The 22030-nt window shown below is 35.2% G+C and overlaps 2 protein-coding genes across 3 annotated transcripts; one reads left to right on the forward strand and one right to left on the reverse strand.

Annotated features, from left to right (window-relative positions):
* The first annotated feature begins 8997 nt into the window (after positions 1–8997).
* On the forward strand, positions 8998–12396 carry LOC110730845. Its single transcript, XM_021910673.1, has 6 exons — positions 8998–9452; positions 9979–10124; positions 10231–10399; positions 10810–10905; positions 11513–11595; positions 11739–12396. The coding sequence occupies exons 1-6, from the start codon at positions 9096–9098 to the stop codon at positions 11866–11868; spliced, it is 981 nt and encodes a 326-aa protein (XP_021766365.1). The 5' UTR covers positions 8998–9095; the 3' UTR covers positions 11869–12396.
* A 1429-nt stretch (positions 12397–13825) lies between these two features.
* Positions 13826–21773, reverse strand: LOC110730844 (long chain acyl-CoA synthetase 8-like). 2 transcript variants are annotated; one of them, XM_021910671.1, is made up of 12 exons: positions 21623–21773; positions 20198–20790; positions 20021–20101; positions 19518–19790; positions 18906–19037; positions 18655–18828; positions 18344–18573; positions 17434–17551; positions 16438–16569; positions 16224–16358; positions 15341–15547; positions 13826–14301 (listed from the first exon to the last, which is right to left on the reverse strand). In XM_021910671.1, exons 2-12 carry the CDS (start codon positions 20753–20755, stop codon positions 14137–14139), a joined length of 2205 nt encoding a protein of 734 aa, XP_021766363.1. In that variant the 5' UTR covers positions 20756–20790; positions 21623–21773; the 3' UTR covers positions 13826–14136. The 2 variants fall into 2 exon arrangements, with proteins under 2 accessions (XP_021766363.1, XP_021766364.1); XM_021910672.1 differs by lacking the exon at positions 19518–19790.
* Positions 21774–22030: the final 257 nt, after the last annotated feature.

Below are 22030 nucleotides of genomic sequence, written 5' to 3' on the forward strand. Positions count from 1 at the left end.
AAATTGTGAAAATATTAGAAATTAGTAACTTTGTTACTCATTTAGTTGGATATTAGTATGTTTTAATGGTTAAATTAATTTGTTTTGATGTGTAATTTTGAATAAAGTAGAGAATATTAGCCTTGTTACTTAATTAGTTGAATTTTGGTTTGGTATAATGGTTAGAGATTAGTAACCTTTTTAGTTTAGCAATTTTGAATAAATAAAATGAAAAAAATTAGAGATTAGTAACCTTTTTAGTTTAGCAATTTTGAATAAAAAAAATAAATTTTGAACAAAGTAGTGAATACATAGTTTAGCAATTGTTAGTTCGATGAATGATGTGTTTTAGCTTAGAAATAAATTAGTGACGTTGCTAATTTTTGTTTTTTTTTAAATATATTCATATGTGAATTGAAGCATGAGTTTAGCTTGAGGACTACATATTGAGCTCAAGTGGGTAGTTGCTATATTGGTATGACTTATAAACTTTACTTAGCTATATTTCTTTCTATTTATCCATTTAATAAAAGTTTATTCATGAAATTTCAACTTGTGTATTGTTTAATTGCAAATAAATACAACAATATATAGAATACTTGCATCATCATATGCCTAGATACCCGTTCAAGGCTTTCTCATTAGGAGAAAGTCTTGAATAGTCCCCGGTTGGGACTGTTCTTGAATGTGTACTCTCACTTAGGTGGTGAATGTATGTTTTCTTTTCGATTTTAAGGAATATCTTGGATTTCCATTTCCTCACTATGTTCTCTGGGTACATATGTGGGTAATTAATTATCTACATCGTGTACTTGGAGAACTAGGGGGAAATGCTGCCGGATTTTCTTTAAAATTGGAAAGTTGACATACATTCACTAGTGAGAGTAGACATTCAAGGATGGGTTAGGTTGGAGTGATAAGGACCCTTTGGAAACATGCATTTTTTCACTATATGAATGGTATATTCACGTTTTGTACTTGAATTTGATTTACATAAAATATGTAGCAATTACACAATATTCATTATATGTTGCTATATATGTTTAGAGACAATTTACTAAATGGAGAAGGATCGTGGTTGGATGTATGGTAGACGTGATACATTGGAATTTTGGAATGGGGTTCAAGAGTTTTGCGAGAGTGCTTTAGATTATCAACGCAAACTGGGTGGCAAAGGCCTTTATTGTCCTTGTGTTGATTGTAATAATGTGAATGTGGTCGATAATGTTGAAATCATTAGAGATCATGTATTATGTCGTGGGTTTAGGAATTTATACCATGTGTGGATTTGGCACGGAGAAAGTGGAGAGTACAGTGGGGATCTCGATCGGAATGATGTGCGTGTTGGAAGCAATGAGATTCATGTGGACGAGGAATACGAGAATGATGAATATATTGTTGATAATGGTGAGGATGGAGCCGATGATGATCAAGCGGATGAGGTCGAGGATGAACAAGCGGATGAGATGTTTCATGGTGTTGAAGGTGGAGTGTTTGAGTTATTATCGGAGGCTTCCAAAAAGCCTTTGTATCCTGGGTGCAAAAAATACTCCAAACTATCGGCCGTGCTAACACTTAAAGTCATATAGGCCATATTCGGGCCATTTTGAGTAAAAAAAAGTGTCATAAACCTTAATAAAATGCTATCCTATACAATTTTAGGGCTTACACACATACAACTACCCAACATTGACATGTTATGAGAAAGAAATAGTTCATTTGATAAGTAATGTAGGAAATGGGCTACATAGAAGTCATATAGGCCCTATTTGGGCCATGTTGAGTAAAATGCGTTGTTAAACTTATTGAAATGCTATATTGATGTGACTTCTAGCCATAAACACCTAATATTACCCAACAATGACATGTTATGAGAAACAAAAAGGTCATTTGACAAGAAAGGTAGAAAATGGGCTGAATAGAAGTCATATGGGCCATATTAGGGCCATTTTGTGTTAATATGCTCTTTTAATGTGATTTCTTTCCTTATACACCTATAACTAGATAATATTGACATGTTATGAGATAAATAAAGATCATTTAATAAGAAATGTAGGAAATGGGCAAAGTAAATTCATATAGGCCATATTCGGGCCATTTTGAGTAAAAAGCGTCATAAACCTTAATAAAATGCTCTCATATACAATTTTAGGGCTTACACACATACAACTACCCAACATTGACATGTTATGAGAAAGAAATAGTTCATTTGATAAATAATGTATGAAATGGGCTACATAAAAGTCATATAGGTAATATTTGATAAAATACATATTGTTTTGCCTAAGCTAATTAATTAATTTTAACATAATGTTTTTGTATTTCAAGTTTTGCAAGGTCTAAAAGGATGGTCCGTTGACAATCAAGGAGCTTAATGAAGTTCGTGACATGTTGGCGTCTTTTATCACCTTCAACATGTAAATGGCATTGTAATTGTAAATTATTTATGTTAACTTTTGAACTATATAACTTATTATTCATTATATATTTACTTACTATTATTTGTACATGTAAGCAACTTTTTTTATTGTATTGCGTTTGGGAATATTTATATCTATATATATAATTGAATTCTTGTTTTTAATATTATTTTTGTATCTTATTGTAATAATTAATAATATTATTATTATTAGTAATTATAATAATAATATTATTAATTATTTTATTTAATATAATTGCTGGAATTACAGGTTATTATTATTGCTGGAAACAGGTTTTTTTTTAAATATTATTGCACGAAAATTGGAAAAAAAAATTTATTGGGTGAATAGGCAGCGGTTAACCGGTGCCTGAAATAGCTACCACCCAAAAATAATGGCGGGAGAGCAGTCAAAGGCACCGGTTAACCGGTGCCTAATTGTGTATATGGCACCGGTTTTGAACCGGTGCTAAAAAGGGGGGTTTTTGGCACCCCCCACATAGGCAGCGGTTCAAACCGGTGCCTTAGACCGGGTTTGAACCGCTGCCAAAGCACTATTTTCACCTAATGTATGTGATATTGAACCAGTAACAATAGAAGAATGTCGACGTAGGAGTGATTGGCTAAAATGGAAGGAGGCAATGCTGGTTGAGTTAAAGTCACTTGAAAAACAAGAAGTTTTTGGAAAAATAACCCTTCCCTTACACCAGCAGGTGTAAAACCCGTTGGATACAAATGGGTATTTGTGAGAAAACCTAATGAGAAAAATGAGACAGTTAGATAAAAGGCAAGACTTGTAGCCCAAGAATTTTCTCAAATTCCAGGGATTGATTATGAAGAAACATATTCTCCAGTAGTTGATGCAACTACATTAAGATTTCTTGTAAGTATAACAGTCACAAAAGAACAACAAATGTGATTAATGGATGTAGTGACTGCGTATTTGTATGGGTCACTCGATATAGATATTTACATGAAAATCCCCGAAGGATTAAAACTACCAGTAAACCACAAGCCTAGACAATTGCTTTCCATAAAACTAAAAAGGTCACTTTATGGATTGAAACAATCTAGAAGGATGTGGCATAACCGTCTCAGTGAATACCTTATGAGAGAAGGATTCAAGGACAACCAAGTTAGTCCCTGTGTTTTCATAAAGCAATCACAATCAGCATTCACTATCATTGTAGTTTATGTTGATGATTTGAATATCATTGGAACCCCAAATGAACTCAAGAAAACTGCAAAATACTTTATGAAAGAATTGAGATGAAAGACCTTGGGAAAACTAAATTTTGCCTAGGACTGCAAATTGAGTACTTGAGTCATGGTATTTTTGTCCATCAATCAAACTCTACAGAATTAGTTTTGAAAATATTCTTCATGGACAAAGCAACTCCAACCAACTTCCCAATGGTTGTGAGTTCTTTTAATATGAAAAATGATCTATTCAGACCCCAAGAAGAAAATGAAATTATTTTGGGTCCAGAAGTACCATGCTTAAGTGAAATTGGAGCCTTAATGTACTTAGCTAGCAACACTAGACCCGACATAGCTTTCTTTGTGAACTTGTTAGCCAAGCAAAGCAATGCACCAACATATAGGCATTGGAAGGGAGTTCGACACTTACTCTGGTACCTATGAAGGAAACAAGACCTTGGTTTATATTATCAACCAAAACAAGATGTTGCTCTCATTGGGTACGCAGACGCTGAATACTTATCGGATTCTCAAAATGCCAAGTCACAAAATGGATATGTGTTCACTTATGGAGTCACGTACTACAATATCATGGAAATCAACAAAACAAACATTGACCGCGACATCCTCAAATCATGTAGAATTGATATCCCTTTATGAAGCAGGACGATAATGTGTATGGCTGAGGTCAATGATCAGTAATATCCAAAAGGAGTGTGGAATGAACGCAGTAACAGAAGACCCAACCATCATATTTGAAGACCATGCAACATGCATTGCTCAAGTAACTGAAGGATATATTAAGGGAGATAAAACAAAACATATTGCCCCAAAACTATTCTTCACACATGATCTGCAAAAGGTCGAGGAAATAGTATCCAGCAAATTCAATCTTGTGACAATCTTGCCACCTGTTCACCAAATCACTTCTGTAGACACCTAAAATTGTCTCCCCAAAACCAAACTCGTTGATGAACACCTTTCACCGCCATTATTAGTCGAGTTGAGTATTTAATCTTTGGAGTGCTTAAATCCATGTTCTATCCTATATATTTCATGAACCAATCCAATTTCTAGTTCATTTCCGTAAACCATAACTTATTTTCCACTTTTCGTGTCCACATCGCAAAACTAAGAGAAACTGATTTTATGGATATAAAATTTTGATCCAATTATTATTTTTTTGGATAGGCCTTTAAATAATTTTTCCAACCATATATCATAAGCCCAATTCCGAGCTATAACGAAAAAGATATGAGCAAAACACTAAACTCGGCCTAAAACCGACACCCTTCCACTAAAACGGCCATATCTTAAAATATACATATTATTTTGACTTCATTCTAATTGTGTTGGAAATTAGACTTGATAAGATTTCCAATGATATATTATATGTATTATTCCGAGTTACGGGTCAAAAGTTATGATTATTTTAAAAACAGGTAAAAAACTGAAATTACCGCGCAGCAGCAAAAATGCCGCGACGCGGCAAAAGCTGACGTGTCACGGGGCTTATTCCCGTGACACGGTGCCCATTTTGTAATTCTGCTCAATTTTCTCCCGTGTCACGGGATTTTGAACCGTGTCATGGTGCAATTTCCCGTGTCACGGTGCCCATTCCGTGACACGGGGATATTCCGTGTACTTTTTACACCGTGACACGGCATATTGCACTGTGTTACGGTGGACAATGCCGTGTCACGACATTTCTTCCCATGTCACGGTGCACATCCCGTGCCACGGGAATGCTCCGTGTTTTCTCCGCGTAATCCCTAAACGCGTTTTCACTTCCCGTAACCTAATTATTTCCCGCGTCACTCAGTTTTTCCTCGTGTCACGGGATCTTCCCCCGTGTGACGGTTCCTGTCACGGTGCTCTTTGCCATGACACGGTATTATTTTTTAGGGTTTTTATCTTTTTAGGGTTCCGCGTGTTCCCTCTGCTCATTTTCCCTATAAATAGGACCCCCCTTTCTGCAATTCGGGGCACCAATAATCATTCTCTCTCACCTTACACCAAAAATCATTCTCTTCTCCCTCTTTAACCTAATTTCTAGCCTCATTATTCTTCCATAATAATTCCCCTAAGCACTCCAAGGAGTCTATACTAAACCCGTGGTTCCGTCCTTAAACCAAGGCGTGAAAGGTATAAATAACTGAGGGTTTGGACCAAATCAACTCTACTTTTTATTTAATTTAATTTCCATTTGATTTATATTTTTATTGAAGTTACTAACAATTTATTCATGATGTAGCAATTTAAAGGAACGCGCGGAATGTAAGTAAATAATTACTCTTATTTTATTTTATATTGCTAGTATCATGATTAGGTTATTTTATATTTGATTTGACTAACGCTATTATTATTAAATTTCTTCCAATATTAATGTTTGTTCTGTTATTTATTTTTATTGATCACCATATTGCATGTTTAAATGGAATATGTAATTGAAAATCACGCCTAATAAGATAATTTGGACAACCGGTTTAGGTTCCTTTTAATCTTGTTGCTTAATTCAAGTGATCACAAATATTTTAGAATTATGTGGTGCATTAATATTAAACCAATTTAGCATAATAATAGTTTGGAGCAAATTGAATATTTTGTTTGTATGCCTTTGAGATCGCAAGAATCACTTTTCACTATAAGAATCGAGTAGAGGCCAATACGGGCGAATGTGACTCCATGACTCACTTCGTACCATCATCCCCGATCCTCCTTTCGTGGTTCCGAACCATATGGAGTTAGTAATCTCATGGATTATGAATGGGGTGTAACCTTCACGGGTCAATCGTTGTTGCATATCGTTGTCCCTTTATTCGTGGTTGCCTTTTATGATCCGTGAACGGTTTACAAGTTCCTCAAAAACTTGTTGGCGGCTCCCTACTTTCCTTGTCCCTAATCGTATTATGTCAATTCCCACTTCCTATGAGTGCCAAGCATATTCACACATGCTTTAACGTAGGCGCACTTCAAACGACGCCTAGAACTTGCTTCGAAGAAATTTGAGCAGTTAGTTCACAAAATCGAAATGCGACATCTTCTCGAACTATGCTGAAATAAGGGGGAGTATTATATGTATTGTACTCTTTTTCCCTTAGATCAGGTTTTTATCCCACTGGGTTTTTCTTGACAAGGTTTTTAACGAGGTAGTATACCAAAGCATATAATACAATATCGTTGTACTCTTTTTCCCTAGCTATGGTTTTTATCCCATAGGGTTTTACCTAGCGAGATTTTTAATGAGGCAACAAATACCATTTTATGTGTAAGTATGGGCATTCAAGGGGGAGCGTTAGAAGATAATGTGAATGCCAATTATTGATTTGATGTTACAATGCTCATATGAGTCCAAACCCTTGTGAACTCATATGGCTATATGTATGTAATTATTGTACTCCTAGTTGAACACTCATGGCTATATAAAGAGTGTCATGCAAGTGTAAATGACACAAGAAAAATTTACCGGAGCAACACTACCAATTTCCCCATCTTCACTTACTCCTTCTTTATTTCTCTTAATAAAACTTTATATTAGTAAATATTCAACAGTGTCAACTTGCCCTGAATTTTTTTCATCATTTATTGTCTGGTGATGTGGCAAAAAGGAGGCTTTGATACACTATGCATTGATCAATGACCAAGATGCATTCAGGAATTATAACCTATTGGTTACTTAATTGATTTGTCATGTTAATCTTCTATTTTTAAGAATGACTTAAGTGGCCTAAACTTGGATGTCTATCATCAGATGGACAACTTTATTTCATCGTATTTTGTTGTGTCATATCATGGTTTTATACTTTTCAATCCAAAAAATAGCTCAAGCATTTCACAAAATGACAAAATAACATCATGTCGTGCCTTGTTTTATTTGTACACAAAACCCTAAATTATTTCCCAAGGCATAGGATTAGTAGCCGCCTCAAAAGTGTATCCAAAATTAGAAATCATAAACATTTTTACTCGACTAGGCACATATATGCTATGTAGGGCACGTCCGTTTTCCTTCCCCGGCTTCGACCGTCCTTTGTAAAAACAACCATAACTTTTACGTTTCTATTAACTAGGGAAGCCAACACGCGCGATGCGCGCATAATGGCTTTCCCTTTCTTCATTACTATATTGGGTTGTGTTTAAACTCTTCATGATATTGGGTTTTTAGGGAAATTAGTTTGATAAATTAATGGAACTTGTATATTAGGTTGCGTTTAAACTTTTCATTTTTTCCTGCACAATTTTTCTAGTTGTTTACAAGTTTTCCTCGGGAAACATCTATGCAATTATTCAACAGTGCAATATTGTTAAAACATCTACAAACTTAATTAGGAATAGATTAAATATAATTCAAAAATCATAGAACACATATTATATATTTACAGAAGTAATTTAACATTGCATATGCATATAGTAATGGAAAATTTTTCCGAAGCATTTACTATTTTGCAAGTGTATACTCTCATCCAACCTAGTAATTACTCTACATAAATTATATGGGATTAAGTATATGAAACTAAAAAGAGAAACAGTTACACCCAACTCGCAAAAACATTAACATTCAGGGGATCATAGAAAATATCAGCTTGCATTGGCAACTTTCTTCCAAAAACGTTGGTTATGAAGTAGAAAAAGCTTCATGCAGCCCCAATCATAGCCTTTGAACTCTTATAATTCCCATGAATTCCTTTTTGCTTTTTTCCTCGTTTCATCGTAGTCATATTGGTTTCCTTTCTTCCTAGTACATCTACTTCAATTGGGCACAATCACCAGATTCATTTCATTGGTCTCAATGTCATTTATTAAACACAATTATGTGCAAGTCGTTAATTCTGACCTTCACAAATAAACAACCTTTTATTTGTCGAGTTGGTAAAGTTGTCATGCAATTAAACTATAACCCCCATTAAATATCAAACATTTTAAATTTTATTATTTCTTTTTATTTTCCATTTAATTTAATTAATTGAGTAGAAAGATCTTTCAAATTCAACTATTTAGCTAATGGAGTCATCTTATTCATTTCAATCATGAGAGGTGAACTTTTAATTTACCTATAATATATTTACCTATAACATAAATAAATAATATAAAACTATAAAAGTGCATAAATGTAAGGAGATAGAAGGTCAAAAATCATTATATATGTACATGTGGAAGGACATAAATGTAAGAAATTACCTATGTAGGTAAAAATGTAAACAAACATTTTAAAAAGCATATAGGTCCGTACACTATTCATAAGCACAATCTCTCACTTTTTATAAGGTATTTTATTAGGTAGGGAAATTGGGCATATAACATATCGTTGAAAAGATCTTGAAACAAGTTATCACCTCCAAGCTCCAACTTAAATGTCAATTTTATTTTGGGTTGGGAAGTTGGGACATGTCGTGCCCCGAGCTAGCCTGGCCCAATTATCTTAAAGAGCGTAGCCGTGTCGCCGGGAGGGAAGGGATAAAATTGAGCGCAAAAAGTGGAGAAGCCAAATGCAGCAAAAATGATAGCAAATTCAAACCTCATCTCCTCCAATTTCCTACGCTTTGGCCCTGTTAAACTTCATCCTAAACCTTGTAACCCAAACTCCTTATTACTAACAAATCCTCCAATTTTGCTCAACTTAATTTACTGCAAAAGGATACCCATTAATCAATATCAAAAGAAGAGAAATACCCAAATTTGTTTAAGTTCAAAATTCAAAGACCCAATTGTGGAAGATAATGATTCCAGTGAAAGTGATGTTGGTGGTGATGAAGATGGTGGTAATGGTGGAGATTGGACTACCTCAATTTTGCTCTTCTTGTTCTATGCTGGACTCATGTACTATGTCTTTAATCTCTCTCCTAACCAAACCCCGGTATGATTTTTATCTTTCTTGATTATCTGTTCGATTTTATGTGATCAAAATAAAATAACTTTGAACGTATTTTATCTTTGTTTATAGTCACTTTCCCAACCAAACCCAGTATGATTTTATCTTTGTTGATTACATAATCTGGTTAATTAGTTAAATTTTCTGAACTTAAGCTATTATAGGACTTATGTACTATGTTATCGGATTGCATTTGACATTGATTTTGAAGTATATGGAAAATTTTGGTACGACTATTCGAGTAATTTTTGTATGAGATGGTTGTATCTACAGTGTTAGACCATAAAAGTGGCATAAGATAGTTGGTTGAATTTTCTTTTTTTTTTCCAAATTAGACTAGATGGGCATAAAATTACTAAATTGTGCATTATTTGTGCAAGTGTCTGTATTCATGTGGCTGGGTCGAGTATCTGACACGGGTACTTGAAGTGAAAATAGGACTACAGGAGTGAAGAGTCTGTAACATAGAATTGCACTAGATTGTTGACGACTTGCCTCTATTTGACTGCAGTCAAGGGACATGTATTTCTTGAAGAAGCTCTCTAACTTGATCGGAGATGATGGATTCGAGATGAATAGATTACTTGTGTCGCTTTGGTACATTATGGGTTTATGGCCAATTGTTTACAGTATGCTACTGATTCCCTCTGGCAGAAGGTGAATTTGTGTGCCTACAAAAGTGACATGTTCTCTTTGGCATCTTAAGCTCCATTGAATAAGAAACCTCTTTTACACCTGAAATTTAGTGTTTCTTATTCTGCAGTTCGAAAAGCAATATTCCTGTGTGGCCATTCGCCACACTTTCGTTTTTTGGAGGTGTTTATGCTCTCATTCCATATTTCATTCTGTGGAGACCACCACCACCACCGGTGAAAGAAGACGAACTAAGTAGCTGGCCTCTGAACTTCTTGGAATCAAAGCTGACAGCTGGGGTAAGAACTGATTTGATTTACATAGGTAAAGAAAGTGATACTTCATATTGAATCACATCTTGTTGCTTTTTGCTGGTTGGAGATGACATGGTTTGTTGAATTAAACTAGTAAGTGGTCTGAGATTAGTTGCAGCCTGTTATGAGTAAAACTTAAGAGGAAATTCAAATATTGTTTTATAAATATGAATCGAAATCTATGAAAAGTAAATCCACCATAATCATTTGTAGAGCCCTTCACTATACCATGATTGCACTTTGCTTGGGTTATTACAAACATTTAAGTTTCATCCCCATCCTAAGAACTTGTCAAGGAAAATCTTATGTTTGCATAGTTGTTAAATGTCTTTGCGTTTGTATGAATGATTTGTATGTATGCTTTTGCAAAAATAACTAACCTTCCTGGTTGTCAGTTCTTGGGTGCTGTAGGACTAGGCCTTATAGTATATGCAGGCTTGGCAATAGATGAGTGGAAGGAGTTCTATCAGTATTTCAGAGAAAGCAAGTTGGTAAGCTACGATCTTGATTGTGCCTTAAATTTATTCTTGCTTACCTATGTCTTATTTATTTGAGAATTGAGATGCACCGTATCTCTTATAAAATCATCTTTTCCTTTGGTAGCTAATTGACTCAATAGATCTGAAATCTTGGTTTGATAGTTAGTGGTTTTGTAATCCCTTGGATCTTTCAATAAAGGTGTCTTCTATAATCTATACCCATTGTTAAACATCCTTCATCAACAAATTCATGATTTGGATTTAAAAAGAAAGTATTTCCAAATGAAATTCGACCATATTCTTAAGTAGATATTTCTCCCCGGAACGCGGCCCCGGGGGGAGGGGGGGGTGTACGTAGTATAACAATTATCTTGAAAGCCTTAGCATAAGGAAATTTTCCATAGAAACATCTCTATCAAGCACCTGTGGACAAAAGCATATTAGGCTGCAAAAGGCCTTATCTTTTCAGTTAGTTACCATGATTTAAATTATTTGGATCTATAGTCCTGATTATGATTGTCTTAGAGTCTCTTTAATCAAGATTTCTTTTATCCTAACTCTAATTTCTTCATATCATAGTTAATGCGCTCAGTTAGCAATTTTTTCCCACTTGCCTCAGGTTCATGCAACCTCACTTGATTTCACTCTTCTATCAGCATTTGCACCTTTCTGGGTTTACAATGATATGACAGCACGAAAATGGTAAGATCCTAAGATTTTTTTTTTTCCTATAATGACATCCTAGGACTCTCGTTAGTGTAACATCAGAAAATTACTAGAACCTATGGTTGAATTCCTCATAATTAGACTTGTGTGCTCAATGTTCTGTTATTTCCATTTTACAGCTATGACAAGACAGCTTGGCTTCTTCCTTTATCGATAATCCCTTTCTTGGGTCCTGCTTTATACCTGTTGTTGCGGCCACCGCTAACAACAATGCCTGTCTCACTTGAAAGTACACTGAAGTCTGATTGATGATTTGCATCATTATGCTGACACAACTGCCATTGGAGTTTCTCATATGACACCAAATATTCTAAGAAGGTTAAACAGGTGAAGATGGCTGCTTTCACATTACCCAACAAATAAGGAAGCAGATATTTGTGGCCAAATCTAGCAGTTTATGGTTTTCAAGATGGTTCCTCTACTTAACATGCAGATGGATATTATTTTTAGACCAAGCTAAACTTGCTAACATGCAAGTTAAGGGCTTTCAACCTGCTTTACTTTCAGGAAAGAAAATTTCAGAGCTACAGAATTTCTCATTAGGGAAATATTTGAGGTTTTTTTTTATATTGGACAAATATTTTTCGCACCCTGAACCTATAAATAATCATACCTTCTGTTTTGCAGCAATAAAAATTTAGTTTGATTCATTGACTTCATTTAGTAGTTATAAAATACTTTCTTTGTATAGAGATTATTAGTGATTAAACTCGTAGGCCGTATGAACCTGCTTATGGAATTTCATTTGCAATAAAAATTTGTTGAGTTTTACTATTATCTCAATATGAGATATAAGATAGGAAAGTATTACATCAACTTTAAACATATTGCCACATTATGTAGAGACTTTGTTGGTAGACATGTTTTTCTACAAGTAGTGCAGAGGATCAAGCTTCTTAGGACTGTGGAGTGTGTGTAAAGGACCGTTGGCTGTCATGGGTGAGTTATATAGGCGGCATATTAGAATGTCTAAACAATGTCCCATTTGTGGCGGTGATGAAGAGTCAATTTTGCACTCTTTTTGAATGCACCTATGCAGTGAAAGTATGGGAGAGGAGTGACTTTGGGGATCTCATTGCTGCTGCCCTGTCGAGTTCTTTTGCTGATAGGCTGGGTTGGATGGCAACCAAGGTGAACAAGGAACAGCTGTGTGTCTTTGCGCCTCTGTCTTGGGCTATTTGGCATTGTAGATATACGCATATTTTTTTATAGTGATGCTGGGCCTGATGCAGTGAGAATGGGTGCTGGTTTTGTGAAGCTGTTTTATTTTTTATTTTATTTTTTATTTTTTTTTATTGTTCTTACAGTGCGAAGGTCTTGCCAACAAAGAATGGGGCTTCTCCAGCACTAAGGGGGTCGTGGTGTCATCCTGAAGGACGTGTAAAGATTAATGTCGATGCTCATGTCTCCCAAGGATGCGGTATATAGTTTGGTTCTATGATAAGAGGTTCGGGGGGACAGCTGTTGGTGGCTGCTGTGAGGCATCATCAGGTTCGCTGGAGCCCTGAGATGGCAGAGGCAGGGGCTGCACGCTTTGGGGTGGAGCTTGGCCAAAGGCTGGGGTATGATGAGGTTATTTTGGAGTGTGACACGTAGCAAGTTTCATTCATGAGGATATCCGGACAAAACAGAAGGGTGCTGCTCCCATTTTTCTTCTTCATGAGGATATTTTCAAAGTTAGTAACTCCTTTATTTTCTTTCAATGTAAGCATGTAAGGCGTGGTGGGAATTCTTTAGCTCATTTAGTTGCGCCGATGGGCTACGGATCCCAACTCGAAACTCATTTGTACGAATTCCTTTCCCAAAGCCTTCAAACTTTCACGGAAATTGATCTAATATAATCATGCTTACTTGGCTTCAAATAAAAAAAAGGTTGACAAAAGATAACAAGAGAATTAGTCTTCTTAGGAAGTGGAAGATGGTGTAGTTTGATTGGCAAAAACTTGGGCTAAACTTCCTCGTATAGTTTCATTCAGAACTCATCACCATTTTACAACTAATAATTACGTCCTAGGCACCTACCAAACAGGGCAAGGGTTCTTTAGCATTTTGATCTAAAAAATGTCACTGGAAACAGAATTTGGCTTAAATCCTCTCTTTTGATCATGTCCATTCCTGTCTTCAACTTTACCTGATAATCTGATATCTGCCTCTGGAAGCTTTCATTGTATATGTTAAAACACATCGAATATTAGTAAAACAAAGATTTCAGAACTGGAGGAGCAAATTATAAAATCTAATTCAGCTGACAGTGCAAAATAGCTTAAAATTTCAGTATTCATCAACAATACCTCATCTCATTCTATCCACAAAAAAAGTAAAAGGTCTTTTGGCTCAGCTAGACATGCTTTTGAACCTTACAATGGAAAAAAAATTATAAGGCCCTGTAAACAATTCAGTCTTTTACCAGCACAAAACCTTAAGCATAGAGCCACAGATTACAAGTCAGGCCAAGCAGGAGTAACCTAGGCCGAAAGTGTGAACTTTGTACCAAGTAAAATTAATTACCCATTTCCATCATGCGTATAATTTTTCAAGGTCATCCTTGAACTTGGTTTTAAGTTGCTCCCTCTTCAACTTAAGGGCGGCTGTGACTAATCCTGAATCGGGAGTCCATGGATCAGGTAACAGCTTAATTTTTGCAGGAATTTCAAACTTATCCAGCTTTGCACCCTTTCCAACCTTTAAACAGGGAAAAAAAAAACAAAAACAAAAAAAGAAGGTTAATCATTCCTGCTACAATGAACACATTTAGATAAGGGCATAGAAATTAAGAAACAATATTAAACGTAAATGCAATTATAAAGAACAAAGAAAAAGTGAGACTAAAGAGGTAATAGAGTGTGTTAGAAAATAGAAACAACAGAAGAAAATGTTTCAACGGAGAAAGAAGACAAACACTGATTAAAAATTTGAATAGGCCTCTATGGTTCTATACTTCTATTACATATAATCAACACGTTAACTAACCTTTTTCCCTTTCATATAATCATATTACGCATGGATACGTCTCCAAAATTGGGAACGGTCAATGAATTTGGATATTGTCAATAGTGGATGTTACGGGAACAATTTTGGCAAAAATCACTACCTATTCTATTTCAACAACAGAAAGGAAAAATATTCATCCTTCTTTTTCTACTCTTCTTCTTTCACCTTCATTCTTCTTCAATTTTTCTAAAATTAAGGTCATAAGAACAATTTTTCTACTCTTCTTCTTTCACCTTCATTCTTCTTCAAAAATGAATTGTTTAGATGCTGCCTTTTATAAATTTATTATCGCTTATTAATTAGATAATTATCTATGACCCAACTATTAATCACTCAAATTTTGAATTCCTTCTGTTTTTTAAAAAATAATTTAAAAACTATGCAGTTTAATTTATTGTTAATGTTTTCCTCCAAAAAAAGAAATATTGTCAAAGTTTTCTTCACATTGGGACAGGGTGGCATGGACTTGACTTGGTAAGCTTGATTATTTATTAGAGCCAAGCCCTGCTACAGAGTCCACCCTGAATAAGCTTTACTTAGAAGAGTAACTAGGATTAGACAGGCAGCCTATTTTGCGGCATGAGTTTTATGTACCAAGAATTTATATTATGATATTTCCTACTCATTCTCTTCAACTGAATGTTCAGCTCATTCCCATAAAATAGACATGCTTTCCGTCAGCAAGGTACACATTTCACTGGGTAAAAGTAAGCTATTTGCAACAACTAACCTTTGACAGGGATGCTTGGACTTCCTTGATTGCTTCAGGATGGTCACAAAGCTCAGAAATACTTTTGTACTGGATGCCATAGTCTTGAGCCCACTTCTCCAATTCTGAATGTGAAGGAACAACAAGTGCTACGCAATGATTATGATATGGATCTGCATGTACCATAATATTTTCCACGTAATTGCTTGACATAAGGGCTGCCTCGGCCTGTAACAGTGAACAAACGTCAAATATTCATCAACATACTAAATCAAAGCTTCACCCATTATATAGGACAAGGAAGCCAAGTTAGCCAACATAATACAGTAGTGGCTTCCATGGGATGCATATTTTATCATTCCAATCAAGACAGGACAAGAATGAAACTCGGTGAAAGCAGCAAAGCTACATCTTATAAACTTATTAATTTAATCATTAGTCAACCACCGCTAGTTTGCTACATTCATTCATTCATTCATTCATTGAAGTCTGAAAATCCATGCAATGAATCAAATACATGATTTCTAATAGAGGAATGAAGCAAAGACATAATTGCTGAGTTGCTGACATTTTCTGAAATTGAATGACCCTAGATGGCTCTTTCTGGAGGGGCCGAGAGGCTCATTGTCTTTAGGCTTTGGAATATAATGGACTAAACTAAAATAGCTCACTAAAGTATATGCACTTCTTATTCATTCTGAAGTACCAAATACACATTATATCTCAGACTAACTGCTACTGTAAATAACTTCTCAAGGGGTAAGGCCGCATATGTTAAACCTCCTTACCCTGCTCTGTCCGGGAACAGGGTTAGCGTTAATGTTGATGTTGATCTTGTTGTTGGGTGAAAAATAATCCAAAGATAAAGACAAGAAATTCAAAAGACATTGTGCCATGGACCTACCTTTCCAAGGGAGATATATTCTCCATGTTGAAGCTTTACAATATCTTTCTTTCTATCGATGATTTCAAGGCATCCATCCGGGTGAAATCGACCAATGTCACCCGTGTAAAACCAGCGCATCCCACTTTCATCAACCTGGAAATATGTGACATAAGACAATTACAATTCTGAACAATCATCAGCAGAAGCAAGTAAAAATTTAAATTGATAATACCTTGTAGACTTCTTTAGTTTTATCTTCATTCTTAAAGTAGCCAACTGTCACACTCTGCCCACCAATCACAATCTCCCCTCTGGGCATTGGTTTGTCTGATGTTGTATATCCACCTTCTTCCCAAGAAACAAGCTACAAAATCAAATGGAAGATTCTCAGGGACAAATAATCTTAAAACAGTGTAGTTCACATTTGTTATATTTCAATAAGTTCAAGATTAACTGCCGTCAGTAATTTATCTTTTATTTTTTTAAAAGCTTATAAACCTCAAATCGTACTAACTCCATACCGTAAACAAATACAATTTTACGTTTGGCACGGACACTAAGGAACATAAGACTGTAAGAAAGAGGAGAAGAAAAAGAGTAAAAGGTTTTTGGAGGTAGAAAGATAATGGAATTTGACCAATTGATCATATATATATACACTGCAATGCTTGCTAATAAAGCATTATTTGAAATGAAGGTTGCATAAGCAAACATACATGTATGATAACAAAACACTAATGGGGCTTTTTGTGAATAGCAACACAAGTTTTGGAATTGAAGAGTGAAAAGGGTAGGACTAAGCGGTTGGAAATCAATTAAATAATTCTCTACCTTTCATGTTTAGTTGGTTATGAGATAATAAGAGAAAGAAAATTGGTCCACTCAAATAACCTACAGTAATACTCTACTTCACTTTTGACTAACAGCAATATGATTTTACAAAAATAAAAAAATAAATAAATAAATCTCAAGGTCTTAATTGCTTCTTTTCTGCGTAATACAACCATGGGAATAAGGAGAAAGGAGAAACCACTCTCAATCACCTTCTTGTTCCCCTTATCACCGAACATGGGATATCAATCCCCCCTAAAACTTGGGACACATCCAAGTACGTCACTTACATGTCACATATGTCATGACTTTGCAAAAGTAGAACAATAGATGTGAGTGTTAAAAGATGTTAGAAGAGATACATTCACACATCTTCTGATCTAGATAGATAGCATACCTTAATGTAGCAACATGGAAGAGGAGGACCAACACGTCCAACAGTAGTGTCATCCCACTCAGAGAAAGCTGCACCAGCACAAGTCTCTGTCAAACCATATCCTTGTCCAATAGGCGCCCTGAGCATCATGAATGTAGCTAGCCAGTCAGGATAAGAAATCCAAAAATGGCATAAGAGACTGTCAATGGCAAAACATGTTCATGTAATTTCTTCATCATAAAACTAAACTAGAGAACTGAGACAGTCAATAAGTTTACACAAGCCTATTGCACTAGCATCTACAGCCTACAGGGCATATTGGCACCAAGAAAAACTATAGCTGAAGGCTATATTTCCGCATACAGGCAGGTAAGAGGTGAATCAAAATTGAATTTTTACTGTACATAAATTTTTATTTTTTTTTTTAACTTTTTTTGCTTTTTTTTGCTTTACCCCATTCATCATCCTAACTTCATTCAGCATTACAGGATTACCTTAAGTGGTTATAGATATGCATTAAGATACCTAAGAACAGTTCTATTTCCTCTCCAAACCGCCCCCTCCCCCCAAAGAGCCGCAACACCCACCCACCCTTTCATTTCTACTTTTGAATTTTGATTTTCGGATTATCCTAATAAGTGGATGCCAAAAAGCTGCTAGTGGAAGAAGGGTTTCATTTGTGCAATCACCATTAGGCCGGTAATTCTAAAAATAATAAATGTTGAAACAAATAGCAAGGAAAAAAATTTACTAATCTCCTCCCCATTCAGATTCTGGTATCTGTGAAAGTTCTTTTACGTAGTTATGGGTCAGCTACAATAATACTATTAAATGATATCCATGTATTCTACTATGTTTGGTTGCAGCAGTTGAACATGTCAAGAAAAATGGATATTATCAAACACGGATCAAACCCACACAGAGACTTTACCCCATGCAGATGTTAATAAAACGTTGCGACTCTCCAGATAACGGGGCTCCACCGCAAAGCATAAAACGAATGCGCCCACCAAGAACTGACTGAATTTTACGGAAAACTATAACATCCCATAGCAATTTCTCTAGTCCCCGAGCACCAAACCAACCTCCTTCTACAGCAGTTAGACGACGTTTATAAGCAATATTGAATAGTGTTTTAACAAAACCTCCCTTCTCTTCAACCTGACACAACCAAAAAATTTATGAGAAAAAATTATATATCAACAACAATAAGTTATAGATTGACAAAATTGATGTGTAAACCTTTTTAAGAACCCCATCACGGACACGGTCTATGATAGCTGGAACTGCTGCCATGAGAGTGGGCTGTAGTACGGACACATCTCCCTTGGTTCCCTTCTTTATTTTATTTGAGGTATCAGTCAAAGTCAATGTTGTGCCATAACCAATTGCAGCACCTGAAGCCAACATTACCGTCTAGAAAAACAAAGTTAATTACAAGTTCTAAATTAAAGAGCATTAGAGGACAAGAATAGAGTCTAACATATCAATACCTCAGCTTCCAATTCCAAAACATGAGCTAGAGGTAAATATGCCAAGTACACATCATCTCTTCCAAGACCAGGAACCACAGTTATGACAGCTGCAGCAGTTGCTACTATATTTCCATGAGTCATCATAACTCCCTAAAAAGAGATGTAATAAATAAGTAATAATAAACAATTTACTTTAACATAATGGCAAACATTGAAAGTTCGAGTGATGTGTCATCCAACATGAATCATGGGTCAACATAACTTCCAAACAGAGAATTGTATTGATTAAGTAACGACAAAAATTATTTTACCACACTGCAACTTTAATAAATAATATTGAGTCATGGAAGTCACCTAACGAGAGTATCTAAGTTTCTTATCTAGAAGAGGCAAATACAGTGTCATTCTAAAAATCCGCCTCTGGATAGACAGTGATAAATACAAGAGTTTTGAAGTTTCATGAAGATACACCAAGTGGTTGTTCAAGTAAAGAATAATTTTTACTAAAGTTAGATGTGCTTCATGGATGCAAAGACAAAATCTACAAATAACACAGAAATAACTAACATACAAGTGCAACTGTGATAACCGACAAGTTTCTTAGATGCTGAAACTAAGGAATTACAAAACCTTAGGCAATCCTGTGCTGCCACTTGTATACATAACAACAGCAATATCCTCCTTCTTAGGAAGTCTTGGCTCCAAAGGATGATTCTTCCCAAGTTTCTCAACTTCATGAAAAGATGATACGTTCAAGTCATCCATATCATCATAAATGCCAGTATCACTCAAAGCATTATCTTCCTCAAAGTAAATAATGTTTTTAACTGTTTCCAACTTTGAAAGTATTGAAGCTGCCTTCTTAAACTGTTTCGAGTCACATATCAAGGTTGATACTTGAGTCTGTAAATTGCATCAGGAAGAGGAGTTAATACAATCAGCTTCATGTAGCATTCCAAAGACTCTGACTACATATAGATGGTTTATCAAAGATGATTTGGTGCGTCCAATTACCAATTACAGTACAGCACAATGAACATACATTATCAAGCTAAGTTGTCAGTTATTATTCAGACCTATCCTACAGGCAAAAAATATAAACTTTAAAATCTTCTTGGAGAATAATACTCAACCTCATTTAGGGAGTGGATTAGAGCGTCCTCGCCTAATGAAGCATACATAGTGACCACGGTAAGATTCTGTCGCAAGCATCCCTGAAATAGAAACAACAATATGTGACATAGTCAGTATACTCAAAACACAATAGATTTATTCAATTAGCTTTATCAAAATATGATCGGATGTTCAACCTGCAAAGCAATAAACCACTCAGCTCGTGTTTCAGAGAAAATAGCCACACGGGTATCAAGATCATGACCTAGCTTAACAAGTCCTGATGCAAAATTACAAGCGCGCTCAAAAACCTGCCCATATGTTTCCCATTGGTAGTCACCTAAATGCACCTTCTCAAACTTCCTTCCATCACTAGATTGAATCACTTCCTTATCAATTAGTTTTCTTGTTCCAAGAAAACGATGGTTTTCATTTTTCTTACATGCTTGCTCAAATAAATCTGCAACAGTTGAGGCCCCCTCCCAAGGAACCTCTACTAGCTCCTTAAATTTAGCATTACGCATAGCCAAACCAGCGTCACCACCAACTTGCACAGGAACTCCTCTTTGCTTCACCTTCCTCCTTCCCATCCATAAGATTGAAAGCAATAGAGGTATTATCACAGCAATTGCCACAGTCCCGACAACACTGTAAGGGCATTGTCTTTTCAAGAACTCTACATATTCACAATTCACATACTTTTCCAGCAACTGTGAGCCCAAGGAACTTCCCTTCGTAATGTTCGTGTCTTCCATTTGCCTAAATTAGCTTAGACCTACAGAGCATATCCCTACACAAAGTAAAATAGAGTTAATCAATGCAAGTAATCAACTGTTTCGAAATAGAAACAATAACGTTTTCGCATCATAAAGCATAAACACAGACCCAATTACTCAGAAAAATAAACAATAGATCAATTAAGGAACAAAATCCAAAATCAGAACAAAAACATGTCATAACATGTAACAACTAACAACAAAGAAAAACAAAATCGACGAGTTTACTAAAATCAAACAAGTAAAACATTAAACTGTCAACATCTTGCACAGGTGAACCAAGCGGGCGAATTTGAAATAAGGACAAACATCAAATTGCAAGTGTATGCTATTAAAGCTAAGGAATCTAGAACCTTAAAATTACATCAAAATCAAAATGCTTTCAGTTTACAAGGTAACATCAAAATCAATCAAGCTTAAGAATAACTATAAATCAAAACATCATGAATCATATTGCAAAAAAAAAGTGGACATGGACTAGCTTAGTTGGTAAAGTTTCGGAACGTGTGATCAAATCTCGTCTATATCACAACCCGCCTTGATCATTATCCACCAACAAAATACTACAAAAAAAAAAATGCCAAACAAAATCATAGATTCTAAATAGGTAAAATTCAGCATATTAATCAATTGTCGAAAAATCATTCAACAGCAAAAATAATTACCCAAAATTCATCCAATAATATGGTGTCGTAAAATTCAACAAATAAAGGTAAACCCTAAGAAATTAATTACAAAAATTAGAAGAAACAAAGATTAAGATTTGAAGAATTGCAGTAATTAAGATGATGAAGAAACGTATGATTGTTGAGATAAAGGAAGAATAAAAAAAAGAGGAAAAGGTACCTCGAAATGAGGAAAGTTAAGCATGAAATTGTGGAGAAAATTGGATCGTTTTTAGTTTAAGCTCGAAAAGACTGGGAATCACAGGTCATGGGAGACAGGACATAAGAGCATGTACAAACTACGGAGTAGCACAGAGAATGCTGGAGTATTCATCATTTTTTCTAAAATTACAACTTTATCCCAATTAAATATCTAATTTAACTGTTTTTTAATGTCTGAATTTTGTAAGAAAAAAAAACTATTTTAAATCTTGATATTTTACTAGAAATTTTTTAAAATTAATCTCAATATTCAAATATATCAATTTATCTATTATCTATAGTAGTAATATATAAAGTGAAAGGGAGTTTTGGGTGATAAATTTCACTTTTCCAAAATACCTCTTTCATCTTTTATAATTTTCAAAAG

Source organism: Chenopodium quinoa, unplaced genomic scaffold (genome assembly GCF_001683475.1).
Source record: "Chenopodium quinoa cultivar QQ74 unplaced genomic scaffold, ASM168347v1, whole genome shotgun sequence".
Lineage (NCBI taxonomy): Eukaryota > Viridiplantae > Streptophyta > Magnoliopsida > Caryophyllales > Amaranthaceae > Chenopodium > Chenopodium quinoa.